At 41.4% G+C, this 18183-nt stretch overlaps 1 protein-coding gene across 2 annotated transcripts in view; it reads left to right on the plus strand.

The window, feature by feature from the left end:
• The window catches only part of plxna4 (plexin A4), a 252711-nt gene that overhangs the window by 221535 nt on the left and 12993 nt on the right, over nt 1-18183 (plus strand). For both annotated transcript variants that reach the window (XM_070548887.1, XM_070548883.1), the window contains exons 25-29: nt 1213-1372; nt 4726-4829; nt 9823-9922; nt 13615-13805; nt 16862-17031. In XM_070548887.1, the coding sequence (XP_070404988.1) occupies nt 1213-1372; nt 4726-4829; nt 9823-9922; nt 13615-13805; nt 16862-17031 (725 nt within the window). The remainder of the gene's footprint in view (nt 1-1212; nt 1373-4725; nt 4830-9822; nt 9923-13614; nt 13806-16861; nt 17032-18183) is intronic.

Raw genomic sequence — 18183 nt, forward strand, 5'->3', positions numbered from 1 at the left:
CAGGGACAAGAAGGGAGGATGGGGTGGTCATGGCTGGTCAGTTATGAGACGTGCAAAGGGACACTAAGGTTTTTGTTGTCACGGTTGACATGCACAGGGGCACAGGAGGGGCGACCTCACTTCCTACTGAGGTTTGAGCTGTCAGGGAAGAAAGCAAGGCTTCTGTGCACGCCTGTTCACACACTGAGGGAAGATGAAGTTCCCTCCATCTGTTGCCTCTTAATCAGCAACAAACTCTGCCTGTAACCCTTCCAGTGTGACATGACTCTTTCTACAAGAAAAGTTTAGGATTTTTGTTCTGAAGTCCGATCTGATTGGGGCTCGAACGCTCATGAGTAAAGTTTACATTGTCTTGCGTTGTCATGGAAGCGAGACTGCCGAGCACCGGCATCACCAGTCCCTCCGACCACCACCAGCAGGCAAGGTGGGTCAAGTGCCTTGCCCAAGCAGCATTGTCTGGCGAGAGCCGGGATTGAACCTGCAACCTTTTCTCTAACCCATAGCTACTGTTTGCACAAATATAACTCCTATTTGATTATTTTTCATCAATTTACAAAACACAAGATGATTTACCAGGAGAATATTTGAATAATTTAACAAATATTTTACTTTCATATAATTTTGTGCACTTGCACAAAGTGTTAGAAACATCTTCATGTTTGGGGAAACATTTACAAAAGCCGGTATGTAGATGGGTAACTAAAGACATTCAGACATTTTTTAAGTTTAGAAAAAGTTTTTAACTCATTATTATACGTACACGGCAAAAACTGATTTCTAAGAAATAAAAAAAGCCTGACATTTTCTTTTAAATTATTCTCTAGAAAAACAGTATTTAAAATAAGGTTAATTCAAGTAATTTCTAATAAATCCTTTTCAGATGTGAACTTGTAAATTTCTTGTTAATGAAAATAAAGTCTTTACAGGAAAACCACTAACAAGTAAACTTCTGATTTAGCCTATTACGTTATCTTCAAGCTGAAGGAACAGACTATCTTCCCTCATAGACCTTTCATACATAAACTTATTTGTTCAGGATTAATAATTATTCATCTAAAATGTCATTGACCTCTAAAACCTATGGAAACCTACTAAATAAGTGTATTATTCTTCATTTTCCTTTGTACCAAAAGGCTGTTAATGTGTTAAAGGTTGAGCTTCAGTGCTGCTCCGTCTCTTGATGTGCAGCTTTTGTGCACGTTTGTGTCCCAGGTGGTGAACTGCATACATCCAGAGAACGAGAAAAGCCCAGAGATCCAGGTTAAGGTGCTGAATTGCGACACAATCAGCCAGGTGAAGGAGAAAATTCTGGATGCCATCTACAAGAATGTTCCATATTCACACCGTCTGAAGGCCTCGGACATGGACCTAGGTAAGGTTATTTATCTGTTTGCACGCATAACCCTGCTATGTAGTCACTTGTTTTCTGATGACGTGTACGATACAATGATTCAGGCCTGTAGCTGATGAGACACCTGTTTGTGTTTGCTAAACTTATGCAGCGGCTCTTGTTCATCCGTCTTTAAAGACTCTGACACCCATTGATTTTTCAGTAAGGCTTCCTCTCTCCAGCCAGCCTTCTTAAAAGTACAAATCCTTTTAGATATAGAGAAGTATCTTTCTTTTCAGACTCAAGAGAGTTGACTTCCTGGCTGTGTCGGCTCAGATGTCTGAGAACGTTCTCTCGCCTGCCCAAAACTTTCCATCGATCCGCTCTTTTGTCGACGGTTGTGTGAGTCAGATGATTGATCAGCTGATCGATTGGGACGCTCAGTGATTTTTCTCCTTTCTTTCCTTCCTGTAGCTACATGATGAACTTATTTATCTTGCGTTGCAGAGAGAAAGTATTTATTGGTATAAAATAATTCTCCCCACTGCTGGTAGAACATGTACAACGATGCAACATGAGCATAACATTTGCAGGTAAGATGTTAGCGCACCTGGTGAGAGGATGGATGTGACTAATTTAACTCAGCCAACAGCAACAGGCGGTCTCATCTCAGCGGATTGGGCTTTTTATGGTTTCATGTTGACAGATAGATTTTTCCAGGCCTCGTTGTGCGTTCATAATAGCACATTTATAACCAAGCCTAGATCTAAGGCAGCCTGAGAGCATACTGTACCATGGGAAATCTGTCTGAGAGACAGCTACATGAAGAGGTCGGTTTAGCCTTTTGATGACACTTCTGGATAAAATTGTTTCATGGGCCCCTTTGGGCAGAATGTGTCGTTGTTTTATGGCCGGAGGGAATTGGAGGTAGCTGGACACCTTCTCCAGAATCTGATTATGTATGTTGAAGAGAAAATGAGCCGATATAAGTTCACTAAAGAGCATGCGTTAAAATCCTTTCAAAATCACTGCTTTATTGACCTGCTTTAAACTTGCTGTGACTATCAAGGGAACATTCTCTTTAAGAAGACAGAAAACAAAATCTTTCTTTAGGTGTAACCAACTCCAGAGAAGACCCTAAGCTTTCTAAAACTTGCATTGAGCCCCTGTCTAAGTTTAGGAGAGTTGCTGCTTCTGGTTTACAACAACTGATACATGTCATGGGATTTGTGCTTAAACATATTGATCAACTGACCACCTTAAAGGTTTAAACCCACAGAGTTCATGAATGGCAACTCCACATTATTTAAGTTCACTCAGTTGGAAATAAGTCATGCATTTCAGCCTTTTTACTATTCATTCAGAGTCTCCGTGTCCTTGGCTTTGTTTGGCTTCATGAAGCCATTCTGCACAAACATCCACAGTTTTCTCATCTGATTAGAAACCAGCAGGATTAGACAACAGAGATGATCAGTTTGCTTTGGATTTATCACAAGTTTATTGTTTTATTAAATCTGTCCTGCCTTCTTCTTCCTCCTCTCTTTGCCCTGCTTCTCTTCAGTTGTTTACTGAGCCTCGACTAGACACCACAGCTCATTTGCATCTTTATAGAAAGATGTACTGCATAGACAAAGACAACAGGACCATCTTTATTTCCTGCAGATTTTTCAGATGTCAAGATAATTCTGGTGGATCCTCCAAAGACAGGCCTCATCATGCAGCACAGTGATTGCTGCTTTGTTTTTCTGTTTGTGATTAGAATAGAAGATGACTGTGGCCAACACAAGAGGGAAGCTCAGCAAGGAGCAGACCCTTGGATAGACTCAGGAAACTGGTCATTTCTGAGAAAGAATAAAAGGAGTCATCTGCCTGTTTGTTCACAAGATGGCTTTTTGTTTCCCTCTTAAAAAGTCGCTGGAGTGTGGAGAGATATTTCCATCAAAGCTGTTACTGGTTTCCTTTTTGAGATTGCAAAGATGTAGGAGGCCAGTTTATCTGGTGTACACGTCATTTGGTTAAGATCATGCAAACATCCTCATGTCGTTTTATTAAAAGAAGAGGTTGGACCAACTGTGTTAAAAGTTGTAAAACATAGATGGTAGTTTAGACACACACTGCTGCAGCCCTTTGGTTTTCTCTCAGGTCTGCTTAGTCAGTAAGAGCAGCACAGGCACAAGGCTTCACACTGCACATGTGACCACAGGAAAGCGGAGACCAATAGTCTTCAGAAAGTCGAACATAAAAGCTGGAGCTGCAGATGGAAAAGGAAGTGTACAAGCCCTGGGCTCGCCACTGTAATCACACCTATTGATCGCTCCACTAGGAGGAATGAAAGGAGAGTTTCATTCTAAAAAGAAGTGAGAATGTGATTAATTTGCCTTGCCTCTCCTGTGAGGCATTTTCTTCTGTGCTGCTTTTAAAACTACAGTTTCCTCCCACTTTTTTAACTGAGTTAATTGTTTTATATGACATGATTGACAATTAAACTAAAGAAAAAGCTCTAAAATTCAAGAAGATAAAAACAATTGTTGTCTTGTAAACTGATTAGAAGACACTTTAAGTTATTGTTTTCTAGAATTAATCACCATGTAGAACAGGGGTAGACGACTCCCTTTGCCAAGAGCTTGTTTTAGTTGTTTCCCTGTTTCAACATGCTTGATTTGCCAGTGTAGCAGCTCAAAGCTCCACAGAAACCTGTTAATCACCTGCTGATTAAAATCAGGTGTGTTGAAACAGGGAAACAACTAAAACATGCTGATACCAGCCCTCGGTGAAGGGAGTTGCTTGCCCCAATGTAGAACTAGACCGTATAAAAAAAAAATCAGAAATGAAATGTAAGTTTTGTCCTCGTCATCTAACAGCTGCTAAAATTAGCTCAGCACCAGCTTTTATTCAATTTGAAAATTAGACATAAGACAGCGAAATCCAATCTGACTCATAATTCAACAAATATGTTTTCTGTCTTTTATAAATATATTGTTTGTAAAACCAAAAACAAACATTCAAACTTTCCAGCGTACGGTTTAACCCAGTAAAATACATTTTCTGCAGCACTTAAATGTACAAATATTGATTGGTGCAGCAAACGTTTACTTTGGGACTTGAATTCTACGGTCTGTCTCAGATTTGGCTTTGGCATAAAAAGCACAAGTTATTCCCAAAAGCCAAAGTCTAACATTAGAACAACTACCAAAATCCTCCTTGTTGTCCCAAAGGTACGCCAGTACAGCAAATATTATGGCAAGATTTGGACGTCTTGACAGACAGAGAGGGGATTTAAACCCCATCTTCCCAGCAGACAAATCAAACAAGAACACAAAGTCAAAACTGTCAGAGGAGTGATGCAGCAGCAATGTGGTAATTATTAGTTTGTTTTCTTTCTGTTTCATCTGAAGAGTGGCGTCAGGGTAGAGGACAGCGCATGATCCTGCAAGACGAAGACATCACCACAAAGATCGAAGGTGACTGGAAGAGACTCAACATGCTGGCCCACTATCAGGTATGCATGTTTAAGTTACAGAACAGAAAAGAAATCAGGCTACAGGGATTAGAATAAACACACCTCACCCAAATAATCTGGATTAAAAATATGGAATTGATGTGGTTGTTGGTTAGGAGGAAACACGGAAGAAATTTAGCCTGGCAAGTCATCCTATAAATGTGATTATATAGTTTGGCAGTGACCCACTGACAGATTTCAGTGGTGAGGCAAAATCTTCAAACTGTCTATTTATGCTATTGGACAACGAATGTGATGTACTCACCACTATGGATGTCAGTCAACAGGAAGTTCGCCATGCACTGTCGAAGAAAATGCAAATACGTCCTTTTTTTTAAAATATGGGACAAAGTTTGAATAGGGAACAACTTAATAAAAATCTATATATTTAAAAAATAATTCCCCTGCAAGACGTTAAGGGTTGTGCAGAATGAAGGTATGGGATTTCCTTTGAAAGCTTTTTTTGACAAGCATGACACTGGATTCATAACTACATCTACCAGCCAATAGAGCTCCGGGAGTTGACGTCACTTCTCCCGGCATGCAACAGTTCAAATCGAAACGGCGCCATCTTGGCAGGCAGAAGCCCGCAGCTGGACTATTTGTTATCGTTAGAAAACTCAATTAAACAGGAAATATGGTAGATTCCTGTTGTGCCCCAGGATGCAGAACAGACGCGGACGACCTAAGGAATGAGCCATCTACAGGATTCCCCAAGATCCGGAGCGCCACAAACGTTGGATCATTGTAATGAAACGCACTAGTGACAGGTTTAAAATGAAGCTGTGGGATCCCGAGAGTAAAGGTTTTTGCTTATGCAGCGACCACTTCATATCAGGTACTTAAACCAACGTTTCCTCAACTGTGTGTGGTATTTATTTTAAATGCTTTTATTACGATTCTTGGTGGGCTTCCTAAACTTATTTTGGCGTGGCTTTTTCTGTCTTATTACTCATAGTAACAAGCAAACGTCACGTAAAACGTTGCCTCGTGAGTTCTGCGTGCTGCCGTTTCCGTGTTTTATAATCACACCAATTAACCGGCTAAGCTGTATTTAATTTTTAAGCAATGGTTGATCAATTGTCAGATCACACATAAAAAGCACTTTGGATTGCTATTATATGTCTCACCATGACAGATCTCAGACAGATCCTGAGACATTCCTGCCTGACATATTTATTTTATTCACGGAAAAAAATCAAACTAGTGATTTCTCTTGGCGTTCAGTTTATACATTCAAATAGCACAGCACTCTATTTAAACTTCTTACATGTAAATCTATGTTATTTGTCCATCCATCCATCCATCCATTTTCATCCGCTTATCCGGAGTCGGGTTGCGGGGGCAGTAGCCTAAGGCGAGAGGCCCAGACTTCCCTCTCCCCAGCCACTTGGGCCAGCAACTCCGGGGGAATCCCAAGGTGTTCCCCGGTCATGTCCGGTAAGAAGTCCGCTCCGACATCTTCTGGCGTTTTTAAAAAGTATCTCAAGGGCATGGTAAGGGTCGGAGATGTTTAGTCTATTTAATTTCTGACTATATAAAACGATTTCTTCGGTTTTAAAGTGTGAAGTAAACTCCAACGAAGTAAAATCCAAGCCGATCCCGTTCATTTTGTTTACCTTTGTTGCCTGCCAACATGGCTTCTACTCTCTGAGAGTCACGTGATGTCCGGAGCTCTATAAAGGGCACCATCACAGTTTGCCAAACAGTCTGCTCAGCACAGCAAAGCTGACACTGTGAAAAATGGCGGACTTGGCAAGTCAAGCAGCTGCTTCCGAGCCCAGATGTTGTTATCCTTCTCAGAAGAGGAGTGACCATAAAAGATTTAAAACCAGAGTGAATTTGGGTGAAGCTTACAACTGATGAACCCCAAAAAAATTCACATATCTGCATCGAACCTGGTATCACTACTGCTGGAAACCTTGTTCTATTGTTGCAACTACAACCTCCACACACTAAATGTTGATGTTCTGTATTCCACCTTTAAGTACTTCTATCTGCTCTTGACTCAAAGAAAACACCAGTGATCAGATAACTGGAAATCTGTTACCTTGAGTTTAAAGAGATTTTTTTTAATGAAATGTGTAAATAGGGCTGGGCGATAAATCGAAAATTTATCGTTATCAAAATTTGTGACTCTTATCGAGAAAATCTTTCCCATGTCAATGAATTTGATAATAAAAAAATTGAAAGATGTGTGTAGATTGGCAACATTTATGCCCCTTTAAGATGCTGTACCACCTTGAGTCACGTAAAAATGTGACTCAACATAAAACATGTGACAGCCCCATCTAGTGGACAACTTTTGTCTCTGCGCTGTAGTCATTGTCCATTTATCGTTTCTGAGATGAAATCCTTAATATTCCATTTTTGGGCATCAGAACACCCTACCATACACAAAATGTCAGTAATCAGAACATTATATCACCGTGCAAACATGATAACAGAAGAAAGAGACCGTAAACAAGAGGACAAACACATTCAACATGCTTTAAAGATCTGCGGATACCCGACACGAGCAATAAACAAAGGAAAACAACAAACAACAACAGAAAGAAAAGAACAACCTAAGCAAAGAACCAGAAACCCAGAAAGACAAGAACCAAAACCAGTGATAACCCTACCATACATCGGAGGCATAACAGAAAAAATAAGAGCAACAATGAAAAAACACAACATAAACACACCAACAAAACCATACACAACAGTTAGAAACAGACTAGTACACCCAACAGACAAGATACCAGCTGGACTTAAATGTGGAGTCATTTACAAAATCCCATTCAAACTCTGCAATAAAACACACATAGGAGAAACTGGACACCAACTCAACACACGAACAATGGAACATAGAAAGGAGTGTGAGAGAGAAACAAGTCGAAGACGCACAAGAGCAGCAAAACAAGAAGCAGAAAGCACAATAAAGAAGTAAGCCGTAACAGATCACTGCACAAGAGAAAACCATGTAATGGACTGGGACGACACAAGGATCATAAACACCGAACAACAGAAATACAAAAGATGGAGAAAGGAAGCTATAGAGATAAGGAGACGTGGATGCGGGACCATGAACAGAGACGATGGGGTCTACACATTGGATTGCGCATGGGACTGCATAGTCGGAGAGGGGAGAACGGGCAGCAGAGGGCGACAACGTCCTCTGCTGCCCGCGGATAAACCGAGTAGGAAGTGACATCACCATCAGCGTCAGCTCTGAAGATGTTTGCAGCCGCAAACGAAACCGTGAGCAAGGTAAAGAGAAACCTTGTCTGTGTTTTAAAATAGAACCAAAAATGGAATTGGAAGACAAACAGCAAGAACGTCAAAAAAAATTCTCAGTATATTGTGATTATTGGTTTTAGGCCATATCGCCCAGCCCTCTGTGTAAATCTGCCAAAAACACAAAGTAGTAGGACATTTATTTTTTTGGGACAAAAATGCATTGCCTACCTGTTCTTTAGGCCAAACTGACCTGCTCTGCCAATATGGAGTTAATATTTCTAGCAGCTAAGCTAGTAGAGACTGTCTACTCCAAGTGTAATGTGTGTGGTGCCTAAATTAAATGTCAGCAGCAGCAAGTGTCAACAGGCTAGGGGTATGAGTCGTGGGTGGAATGGATTAGGGAACTGATTTGAATCTGAGGTAAGATAATGAGGACAGAAGGTAATTAATTTTTTTTCAGGCTGGCCAGCTTATCCTTATTGAACCCAAAAAAATGTCGAAGAACAAAAGTTGAATACTCAAAACCACGGCTAAAGCTGTCTCAAGTCAAGACGGGTTCAAGCTTGAAACTATTTAGTGTTTTGTTTTTTTACCCCGAGTACATCGACTTATTAATATTTGCTTTCGAGACTTTCTCCAGACATCTGTTTTATCGGTAGTGAATGTTACCAGACGCGCTGAACAGAATCATCTGCTGCACTTTATTACTCAAATCTGTTTTGATCTGAAATTTGCCAAACTCCTCGCCAAACAGTTTGCTTAACAAAATAAGTGAAGTGCTTGATTTGTGCAGTGAAATACCACAGGCAAAAAAAAACGTGTCCAGAAAACCACATTTCTGTCTTCCTGTCCCTTCTGTTGTGGGAAATGGTGTTCTGCTTTTTGTCTATATTCTCCAAATGTCATTTCCCAAAATGCCACTCCTCTTTTCCTCATTTCTTTATCTGTTGCTGCTCTTTCTACATCGACCCAACGTGTAAGAGCAACGATTGTGGAGAATGCTTGAGGTTTCTGGAGAGTTGTGTGTCCCCCACTAAGGAATAACAAGATGTGCCCTTTGGGTGTCCTGCTCACAATGATATAAACACATTATGCATAAGAGGCAGATTGAGAGATTTATTTGGGGGGTGGGGGGGTGGGGAATGACACAATCTTAATAAAGCCTCAGCTCACACATGCAGACTGGTCCACTGGTCCCGTCCTCCCACACACTGATAGAGATCACTTCAATTAACCCTTAAGCATAGCCTTGTTATGCAGATATGAGGTATTTGTGTGTGTGTGTGTGTGTGTGTGTGTGTGTGTGTGTGTGTGTGTGTGTGTGTGTGTGTGTGTGTGTGTGTGTGTGTGTTGCAAATATCTTCATCCCAGTTGTATTAATTCAATCCAGTTTGGCTGACTGGGGAAGGAGACATATCAGATTGAGTGATTCATTCATTTGCACAAACACAAATCTACACACTCCTCATCTTTATGAACACACCCTCAAAACATGCAGCCCTGGAGAAAATGCATTATTGAATAGAGACTGTGGGACATCCCCTCTCGCACGATGCTCCGCTAGACTCCCGCTCCTCCCGCCATTCATCGTTGATGTGTGCGTGGGCCGAGCTGAGCACACAGGGCTAATAACACTTTCTGTGTTGACTCAACCAGAATGAATGGAGGGAAATGTAGAAAATTAGACCTGATATTTGTCGAGTAGAAATCTGCGAAAATGAAACCCACTATAGCTTGTGTTATTATATGATGTGTGTGTTTCTGTTTTTAGGCACCAGATAGTGCAGTGATGGCTCTGGTTCCCAAGCAGGTGACAGCCTACAACTCTGTAAATAACTCCACTGTATCCAGAACTTCTGCAAGCAAATATGGTAAGCAGTTGTGTTTCTGCCCATCTTCCGAATCCAGCAGTGTTTTTATCAGAAAGCAGGCTCAAAGACCAGTTTTTATTTATTTTTACATTACAAAGGGATCTAGTGCCGGTGTCGGTACAAGATCTGCTCAGGTGCAAAATCGGCTCGGGGTCCTTCGACTGCCGATGATGTCAAAGTACGGCAAACCCACTCGGACAAAATACACTACACATCCATATTGTTGGAAAGAATTTAACAGTTTCATTATTAAAATAATGTTTCTTAAGACGCAAGTTTGTGTTTATAATGGTATTTGTAAAATAAAACACTATATTTTATTCATAATGTTGAACTCCTCTTTTGAGCACATCCCTTGAAGGATCATAGGTATTAGCAACATCTGTGAAATTGTATTTGCAGGAAAGAAGTGTGTCCCATTTATTGAAGTATTTTGTGTTTAGAGTTTTTGACGTCTTGTCCATGCGTAGTTCAGTTACGCTCATAGCTGCTAGCCAAAACTCTGGAGTTAAAAGTTTTCTGGCTTTACTAAAATACCTGTCTGTACTTATTTGATTGATGGTAGTTTTACTTTCTATTAGACTCCAAATGTAATCATTTGGCACGTTTCTAATTCATAATTTGTAATAATGTAATCGGTGATATTAGCATTAGCATTCCTATGGGTTTTTCCACGTATATTAGCATTGCGCTAACCACTCGCTGCCAAATTGCAGCCTTTGCGATTAGAAAATCTCCTTTTGTCACATCGCAATTTAATTGCACATGCAGTTAATCGTTCAGCCCTAATATACATGCAGCTCTATGCTAAAAGTGTATTTTCAAAGGGGTAATGATGGATTTCTTTGTAAAAGTTGTCCATCTTTCCAACAGAAAGATTTGCCTGGACCAACGTAACGTGATTACGCAATTCCGTAAGGTTCATGTACAGCCAATCAACGACTTAGACATCATCGGCAGTCGACGGACCCCGAGCCAATTTTGCACCCGAGCAGATCTTGTACCGACACGGTGTAAAACACAGGGTAGAAAAGTTTTGATAATTTTCTGAGGTGTTTGAGGTCTCTAGCGGTTTCTGGAATTTGGTCAGTGTCTCATAGGTCTGCTGGTTTGAGATCAATCAATATGAAAGAAACTGAACATTTCAACATGAATGTGAACCAGCGTGTGACATTTAAGAAAGTGGGGTTTGCCCTTTTGTTGGTCTGGCCTGGTCGTCCAGCTGCCGGGTCAAACACACCTAACCAAAAAATGAGCACTGAGATGAAGGAAGTTAGAAAGGATCCAAATCAGTCAGAAGACGTGGCAATAAGCTGGGTATAAAAATACATCATTAATGAAAAAAGGGGTCCTGTGGGAGAAGAAGCTTGATTCAGTGCACTGTCTGTAGCATCGGACCAAAATAACAAGGCACAAATTAAAGGAGTTGAAAGGGTTTCTAAAAACTAAAGAGACCCTTCCTTTAGTGGTGCAGGCCTCTTGAGACTCAGGAGTGTCCTCTCATCCCTCCATGTGCCCGTGCTCTCTCCGCCTGCCCGTCTGCTCCACGACTCCTTGAACCCGCAAAACCATCAAGTTAGCTCGTGATCAAAGGGTTAGCCTCACTGGTCACAAACACTTCAGACACTTCAAATGTGGTGCCACATTATTAGCATGGCCTCATCTCCATACGGTCTCGCCTCACCTCTAGGACTACAAATGGCACCAGAAAGGACACAAGTGGTGCAGCCGCTAATGTCTCCCACTGCTGTTTGCTGGGACTGGATTCAAATATATTTATGATGCACTGCTTTGACCAGTGTGGTAATTGAGAATGACTTTGAACTCGTCCTCAGCACGGTGCTTGGATTACAAAGCTCTAGATGAGGTCGGATTTGCCTGCGGAGAAGGTGGATGACCGGTGGATCTGGACAGAAATGTGGGGAAATGTTTCAGAATTCAGACAGAAACCTTCGTGTTGACTGGAAACAAAAACATTTGTTGTCCCAGAAATCCTTAGGAAATGGTCTAAATTGGGTACTTAAGTCAGCAGCAACTGCTGGTGACAATTCTTCTAACATCATGAGTCACTGGTCCTGTTGTTTCTCCAAATAGATAAACAGCAATGGGACGCATCAGTTAGAAAAGGAAAGAGACAAACTTGGGAGGGGTTGGCAAACAAATTGTTAAAGGTGTGGAATACTGAAAAACCATTCTATAAAATAGTTTTTCATGCACGTTCAAAATGAAAATTGTCTCCTACACCTATCTCCTGCATTAGCTTCTGATGGGAAATAGACGGTGAAACTCCTGACAGATCTACTCTCCCATCTTGAGTCATGGTGAAGTAGGCAGTTGTTGGTTTAGCGTCTGGGAATCTGCTAGTTTAAGCTAACCATTAGCAACTTCACCACGCAGCAGAACTCCTCTAGACTTGTGTTGTTTGTAGAGATAAAACATCCACGTTGCAAATCAGCGGCAGAGTCACATACTGTTATACAATCCAAGGCGAGATGTACAAATATCAGGAAATAAAGCTCCAATCCTGCCATCTGAAGCTCAGCTGTGATGTGGCTCACTTCTAGTCCCTGTAAATGGTGCACCTGTGTTTTTTGCCCCCTGAGTACAACTTACTAGACATTCATTCCTACTAGAGACCGATGCAAAGGCATTGATAAAATGAGTGTTAAACGTCTTTAATAAAAAGAGACATGGAATCTAAAATCTCTCTCCTCTCCTATAAATCCATGACAAACATCACTGATTTTATTTTAGAAATAATTCACAGAAAATCTGCCTCCTTTTCTGCTTGCAAGGTGTAACCAAATTCTGCACCCAATTCTGGTCCTTGAGGGTCACCATCCTGCATTTTTAAAATGTTTCTCTGCTCCACCACACCTGATTTTAGTAAGTGAGGGATTAACAGGCTTCTGCAGCCTGTGATTCAGTCATTGGCTCAGGTGTGTTAGAGCAGGGAAACATTTAAAACAAGCTGGATTGCGGTTCTTGAAGACTGTCATTTGACACCACTGCCCTAAAACCTCCTTAATCATTGTCACAATGTCTTGTTCCCCAAAAATAATATGTTTTATTCAAATAACAAACCAGACTCACCGACGCGTCGTATAAGAGACACACACATTTTCTATTTATTACCCTCCCCCGTGTTTTCCTAACTCCCATCCATACGCTCCTCCTGCGTTCCTCTCTGAACAGATTTATTTCTGTCGTCTTGTTTATTTTCTTCACCCCCACCCCCCCCCCCCACCCCCCACCCCCCACCCCTCAATCCGCACCTACTGATCAATTTTTTTCACACTGTGTAAACATTCATTGAGCCATGTGTTTGGAAATGTCATCGCCACTCTGGCCACTGGGTGGGCCATACATATTTCATCTCGTCTGACACCTGTTCGATTTTCTGTCAGCTGGCAATATAATGTCTTGTCAGTTGGAGAAGAAGCTATGAAAAATTAACCATGCAGACTTTCTGAAAGTTTCATAGCCAATCTGCCAGACGTGTAAAATGAAGCCTTGAGCTGGAAAACCATTTTAATGTTGACGCGGCTGCTTCTATTTTCACTTGTGCTGTCAGTGCCTGAAATGACTGCTTGTTATTTTCTCTCTCTTATGTAACTTTTACAACTTCAACGTATCCACTGCGGCGGTATGATTCTCATCAGTTACTACAGCTGATGATGCTTTCTCCACAGAGAACATGATAAAGTACACTGGAAGCCCGGACAGCCTGCGCTCGCGTACTCCTATGATCACTCCGGACTTGGAGAGCGGGGTGAAGGTCTGGCACTTGGTCAAGAACCACGAGCACGGGGACCAGAAGGAAGGTGACCGTGGAAGCAAGATGGTCTCTGAGATCTACCTAACACGACTTCTGGCTACCAAGGTGGGCCATCTCAGTTTCAGATTGTAATCGTAACACTTTTTTTTATGGAATTAGTCGGCATGTGCAGTGAAATAACACCTTCACCACCGTCAAGTCTGCAGCTAGTTCAGCAGGTTAGAGGCTAATGGTTTGCCCTAACCTTCATCCTGTGTCATAATGACTCAGAAAATTCTCACTTTGTTTAAATATTCATGATTACTTTGGATGAATCATCTCAGAGGTGAAGATTATTCAAATGTATTCCTCTATCCCCTCAGGTGAGGAAAGGGAAAATAGATATTTCTGTTTATTTTCTTTTTTCATTATTGTTGCACCGACGCAGCAGCATATCAGAGGCTAAAGAAATGAGCCACGAAGCTAGTGAAGGAAAAAAAGATACGACAAAAATACAAATAGTGATAAAATGAGATTCTCTGAATGGCTTCTGACAATAGCCTCTAAGACTGGGGGTGGGTTTAATTTGGCTTAGAGGGAAATGTGACTTTGATCTAACAGCTGAATGTAAATTCTGAATCTACTCTTACAGCTCCTTCTTCCTGTCTGCTCCTTCTAGACTAACATGATCAGATAGGAGCAGATGGGTGTGGAGGGGCAGTGGAAGAGCGAAATGTTCAGCCTGAAATTGTTTCACTTTGTTTTTTATCCACTTCCTGCCTCAATATTGCACCATAAACAGAAGAACGAGAGGCATAACCTGTTATATCCAGAATGCATTAAGCTTGTTCGCCACCAGCTACATTATTCAGTAATGAGTTGTTTCCAAAGGATTCTTCTTTGAAATCTCCAAAACAAATCTAAAAGTCTTGGAGCTCGTGCGAGTGCTGTTGAGTATCTTTTTCTGCAGAGTGGAGATTAGCCCTGAATTCCCCCTCTAGGATTGATCAGAGTTAAAACACACAGCATCGCTCTCTTCCATACTAAATGTGTTAAGGCATTTACAGTACAGGTTGGAAAAGGTTTATTAGAGTTAAAGTCACACAAATTACCATATGCATTTATTCATTTAGCCTTTTTTTCTGAAGACAGTCGGTTTTTCCAGCTGCATTATGTAATCAGTGGGTTTTATTATTGAACAAAGGCTGGGTATGTTATTATTTTACAGCTAATATTCAGTTAATGACAACAGAATAAACAGATGCAGGGTCAATTTTCAAATATTTGTCCAAACTGACATTTATGACCTTTTGATTTAAGTCGGCGCCATTAAACAAGTAAACCTCACTTTTTAAATGTATCTGTTCAACACGGGTGTAAACTGTAATCTAATAGAGATGTTATGGAATTAATAAAATGCACTGTATAAGTGTTCACCTTCTAATATTCTAGACAAACGTGGATCCGCCTTAGAGTGGAATCAAAGTGAAATAGAAAAATACTGAAATATAAAAGTGGTGTGAAGTGAAATCACAGCTTTACAGAACACAGCTAACTGTGCAGTTGGCAGAATCAGGTAATCAGTTAGCAGAATATAAGAGGTGTTTGTGACACCAGATATAATAAGCAGCATTTGAGAGAAACTAATAAACAAAGTGCTGATTGCAGACTAAAACAAAACCAGGAGAATGTAGCAGCTGTCACCATGACACATATCGTAGAGCCCTCCACACACACCTTCACACTCGTCGCTCTATTTTTCTGCTGTTATCCGGCTTTCAGAGCACCGAGGAAGGCGTCTTCTGACTGTTGACAGCACATCGCCTTCAAAGATGGATTGTTTTTGTGAAATAACCAGTTTATCTTGGCTGGCCATCTCTCTTGGTGAGAAATTATTAGGCAGACAGGCAGGGTAATTGACTGCTTTTGGCTTCCACCGTGCCAATAAATACCTCTCTCTGGCAACATAGCTTACGTGTTTGATGTTAGCCCCGTCACCGGAGTGAGGGAACGGCATCTGTTCTTATGGAGTGTCTCAGGGAAACGTCTCGCATTTTCTCGCCTCACTTTTACACTGAAGAGAGCGTCTGTACTTCCCTCCAACTTTAACTACTTTGCATCTCATTGTCGAGGCAGACAGCATCAAAACATCCAGATGACACATTGTGTTCAGAGTGCCGCTTAATGACAGTGTGTGTGTGTGTGTGTGTGTGTGTGTGTGTGTGTGTGTGTGTGTGTGGGAGGGGGTTTGCATCAGCTCCACCAGGGAACAAGAGAACCTTGTGATGATGACAGTGTTGATACTGGTGCACCCCTTGGACGGACACACACACACACACACAGACACACACACACACTAAACGTCTCCTTACCACCTAATGCAGATTGTCAGTTGGACCCATTCAGACTTGATAAAGATGTATGTGATCCTGTCTTCATAGAGAAAATGACAAGTTATCCGTAATTCTGTCTGGATTAGTATTATATGCGTGATTGTTGGACTAACAGGATTCCCTCTTCCCACTCGGTTCTACTTTCTCACTCTGATTCAGTCACTCACTCCACCAAAATTGGATTTTTATTCGCTGGTGCCTGTACACACATCTGCCACACTCAATGACCTCTTTTTCCTGATAGGAAACCTGTCGTTTCATTTCCATCCATAGCTTCTTCTTCCTCCCGTGCATCCCATCAACTTGTTCTTTACAAGAGGATTAGATTATTTCCCTCTCCGCATCACTGTCCCTCTCCTGTCGTCATTTTCTCCTCCTTAAAGTCGCCAACATTAAATCAAATTAGGGTCAATGGTGCAGTGTGGTGGTTAATCCGGCAGCACAAAGAGGCTTAGGAGATGCGCCTCCTGTTCCCAGATATTATTAAAAGTCATCTGTGAAATAATAATTTCCTCCATCAAAGCTGCAAGCAGATTTGGGGATGTGAGATATGAGTCGGACACATAAGCATCAGAATGATGGGACAAAATGAAATCCACAAGTCAGAAAAAGAATCTGTTTTATTGGCAACTTTTCTGTCGACGTTAGGCAGAGGCACGTCAAGAAATGTATGACGATGACAGTCTCATTTACTGGCTCTGTGCATTGTGATGACTATCGATGCAACACAGGTCTACGCTCCTGAAACTCCATCTGCAGGTGTTTACTTTGGTTTCTCCTGCCCCACAGGGAACATTACAGAAGTTTGTGGACGACTTATTTGAAACCATCTTCAGTACGGCTCATCGGGGCAGCGCTCTGCCCCTGGCCATCAAATACATGTTCGACTTCCTGGACGAGCAGGCCGACAAACACAACATCCACGACCCACATGTGAGACACACATGGAAGAGCAACTGGTGAGTTAGAAATTCGCTTCTGTGCCTGCTTAAAAACTCCAAAATGTCAATGCAGCAAAAAATCTGTCATTCATTGATGTCCTGCTTTGATCACTTCAATGCCAAGTTACTCCATGCATTCCTCTCTTCCCTAATATCCACTGACCACAGAGGTGTGCAATGTCCGTTAAAGCCAACCACCAGGGGCTAATCCAGTTAGCTGCAAAGATTCTTCCATTACCTTGGGTAACTGTGCCAAACTAATATCTGTCACAGAGGATAATCTCCATAGTGACAAATGTGCACTTTCAGGTGCGTAAATGCACCTCTAAACTAATATCAGCTTATTAATTTAGGCCACGCTGACCTCTGAGAGCCCACCTTATAAGGCTGGTCAAAGTCAAATTACCACCAATGAACCAGAGGAATGAAAAGATAAAGAGGAGGAGGTGAATGCTGCAGGAGTTAAATACACACTAATAACTCGTTAGGCCTCTAGCCTCTGCCAAGATCCCAGCATGCATCACTCTGCATGGGGCTCAGGAGATTCACAGTGATGGGAGGGAAAATTGATGCCTATCAGGGGATAAATATAGTAGTGAGACATAAAAGGCTAAAGGAGAAATGGTTGTGTTTCTTGTCTCTGCATTATTGGGTAATTTTTCTCTGTGTTAAGTGTTTTCTGAGAGCAGTGTTGCATTAGATTTGTAATGGGCTTTCACTGATGCTCCATGAATAAATAATATTTCAGAGCAGCTCCCCATGTGTGCATTTTTAGAGGTTTAGGTTATTTTGATAGGAGCTGTGACAAAACCCCTTATTCTGTCCTTTGGTGAGGAAAGCAGTGATGCCAGGTTCTCCCAAGCTGAGTTCCACCCCTATCATACACATTAACCTCCATTGCAATGAGCTCTTGACCCACAGCGCACCCCCACTTCTTACCCTTCTTCAGTATCCTGATATTATTCTTATCTCAACCCTTTTCATGCTGCTTTCTTCTTAAACGCATCCAACATTCATTTAACCAAAGAAATCCTCTCCAACTGTTTACAGTCATCTTTTATCAGGTTTTTGTGGCCAAGTGTAAAGTTCTGCTAGAGGCTAATTTAAATTGGTTGTCTCTGCATTGTGTTTGATTCTGTATGTTATTTATTTGTGCAATAAGTCTGTACA

The sequence above is a fragment of the Nothobranchius furzeri genome, chromosome 1, assembly GCF_043380555.1.
Source record: "Nothobranchius furzeri strain GRZ-AD chromosome 1, NfurGRZ-RIMD1, whole genome shotgun sequence".
NCBI classification, from domain to species: domain Eukaryota; kingdom Metazoa; phylum Chordata; class Actinopteri; order Cyprinodontiformes; family Nothobranchiidae; genus Nothobranchius; species Nothobranchius furzeri.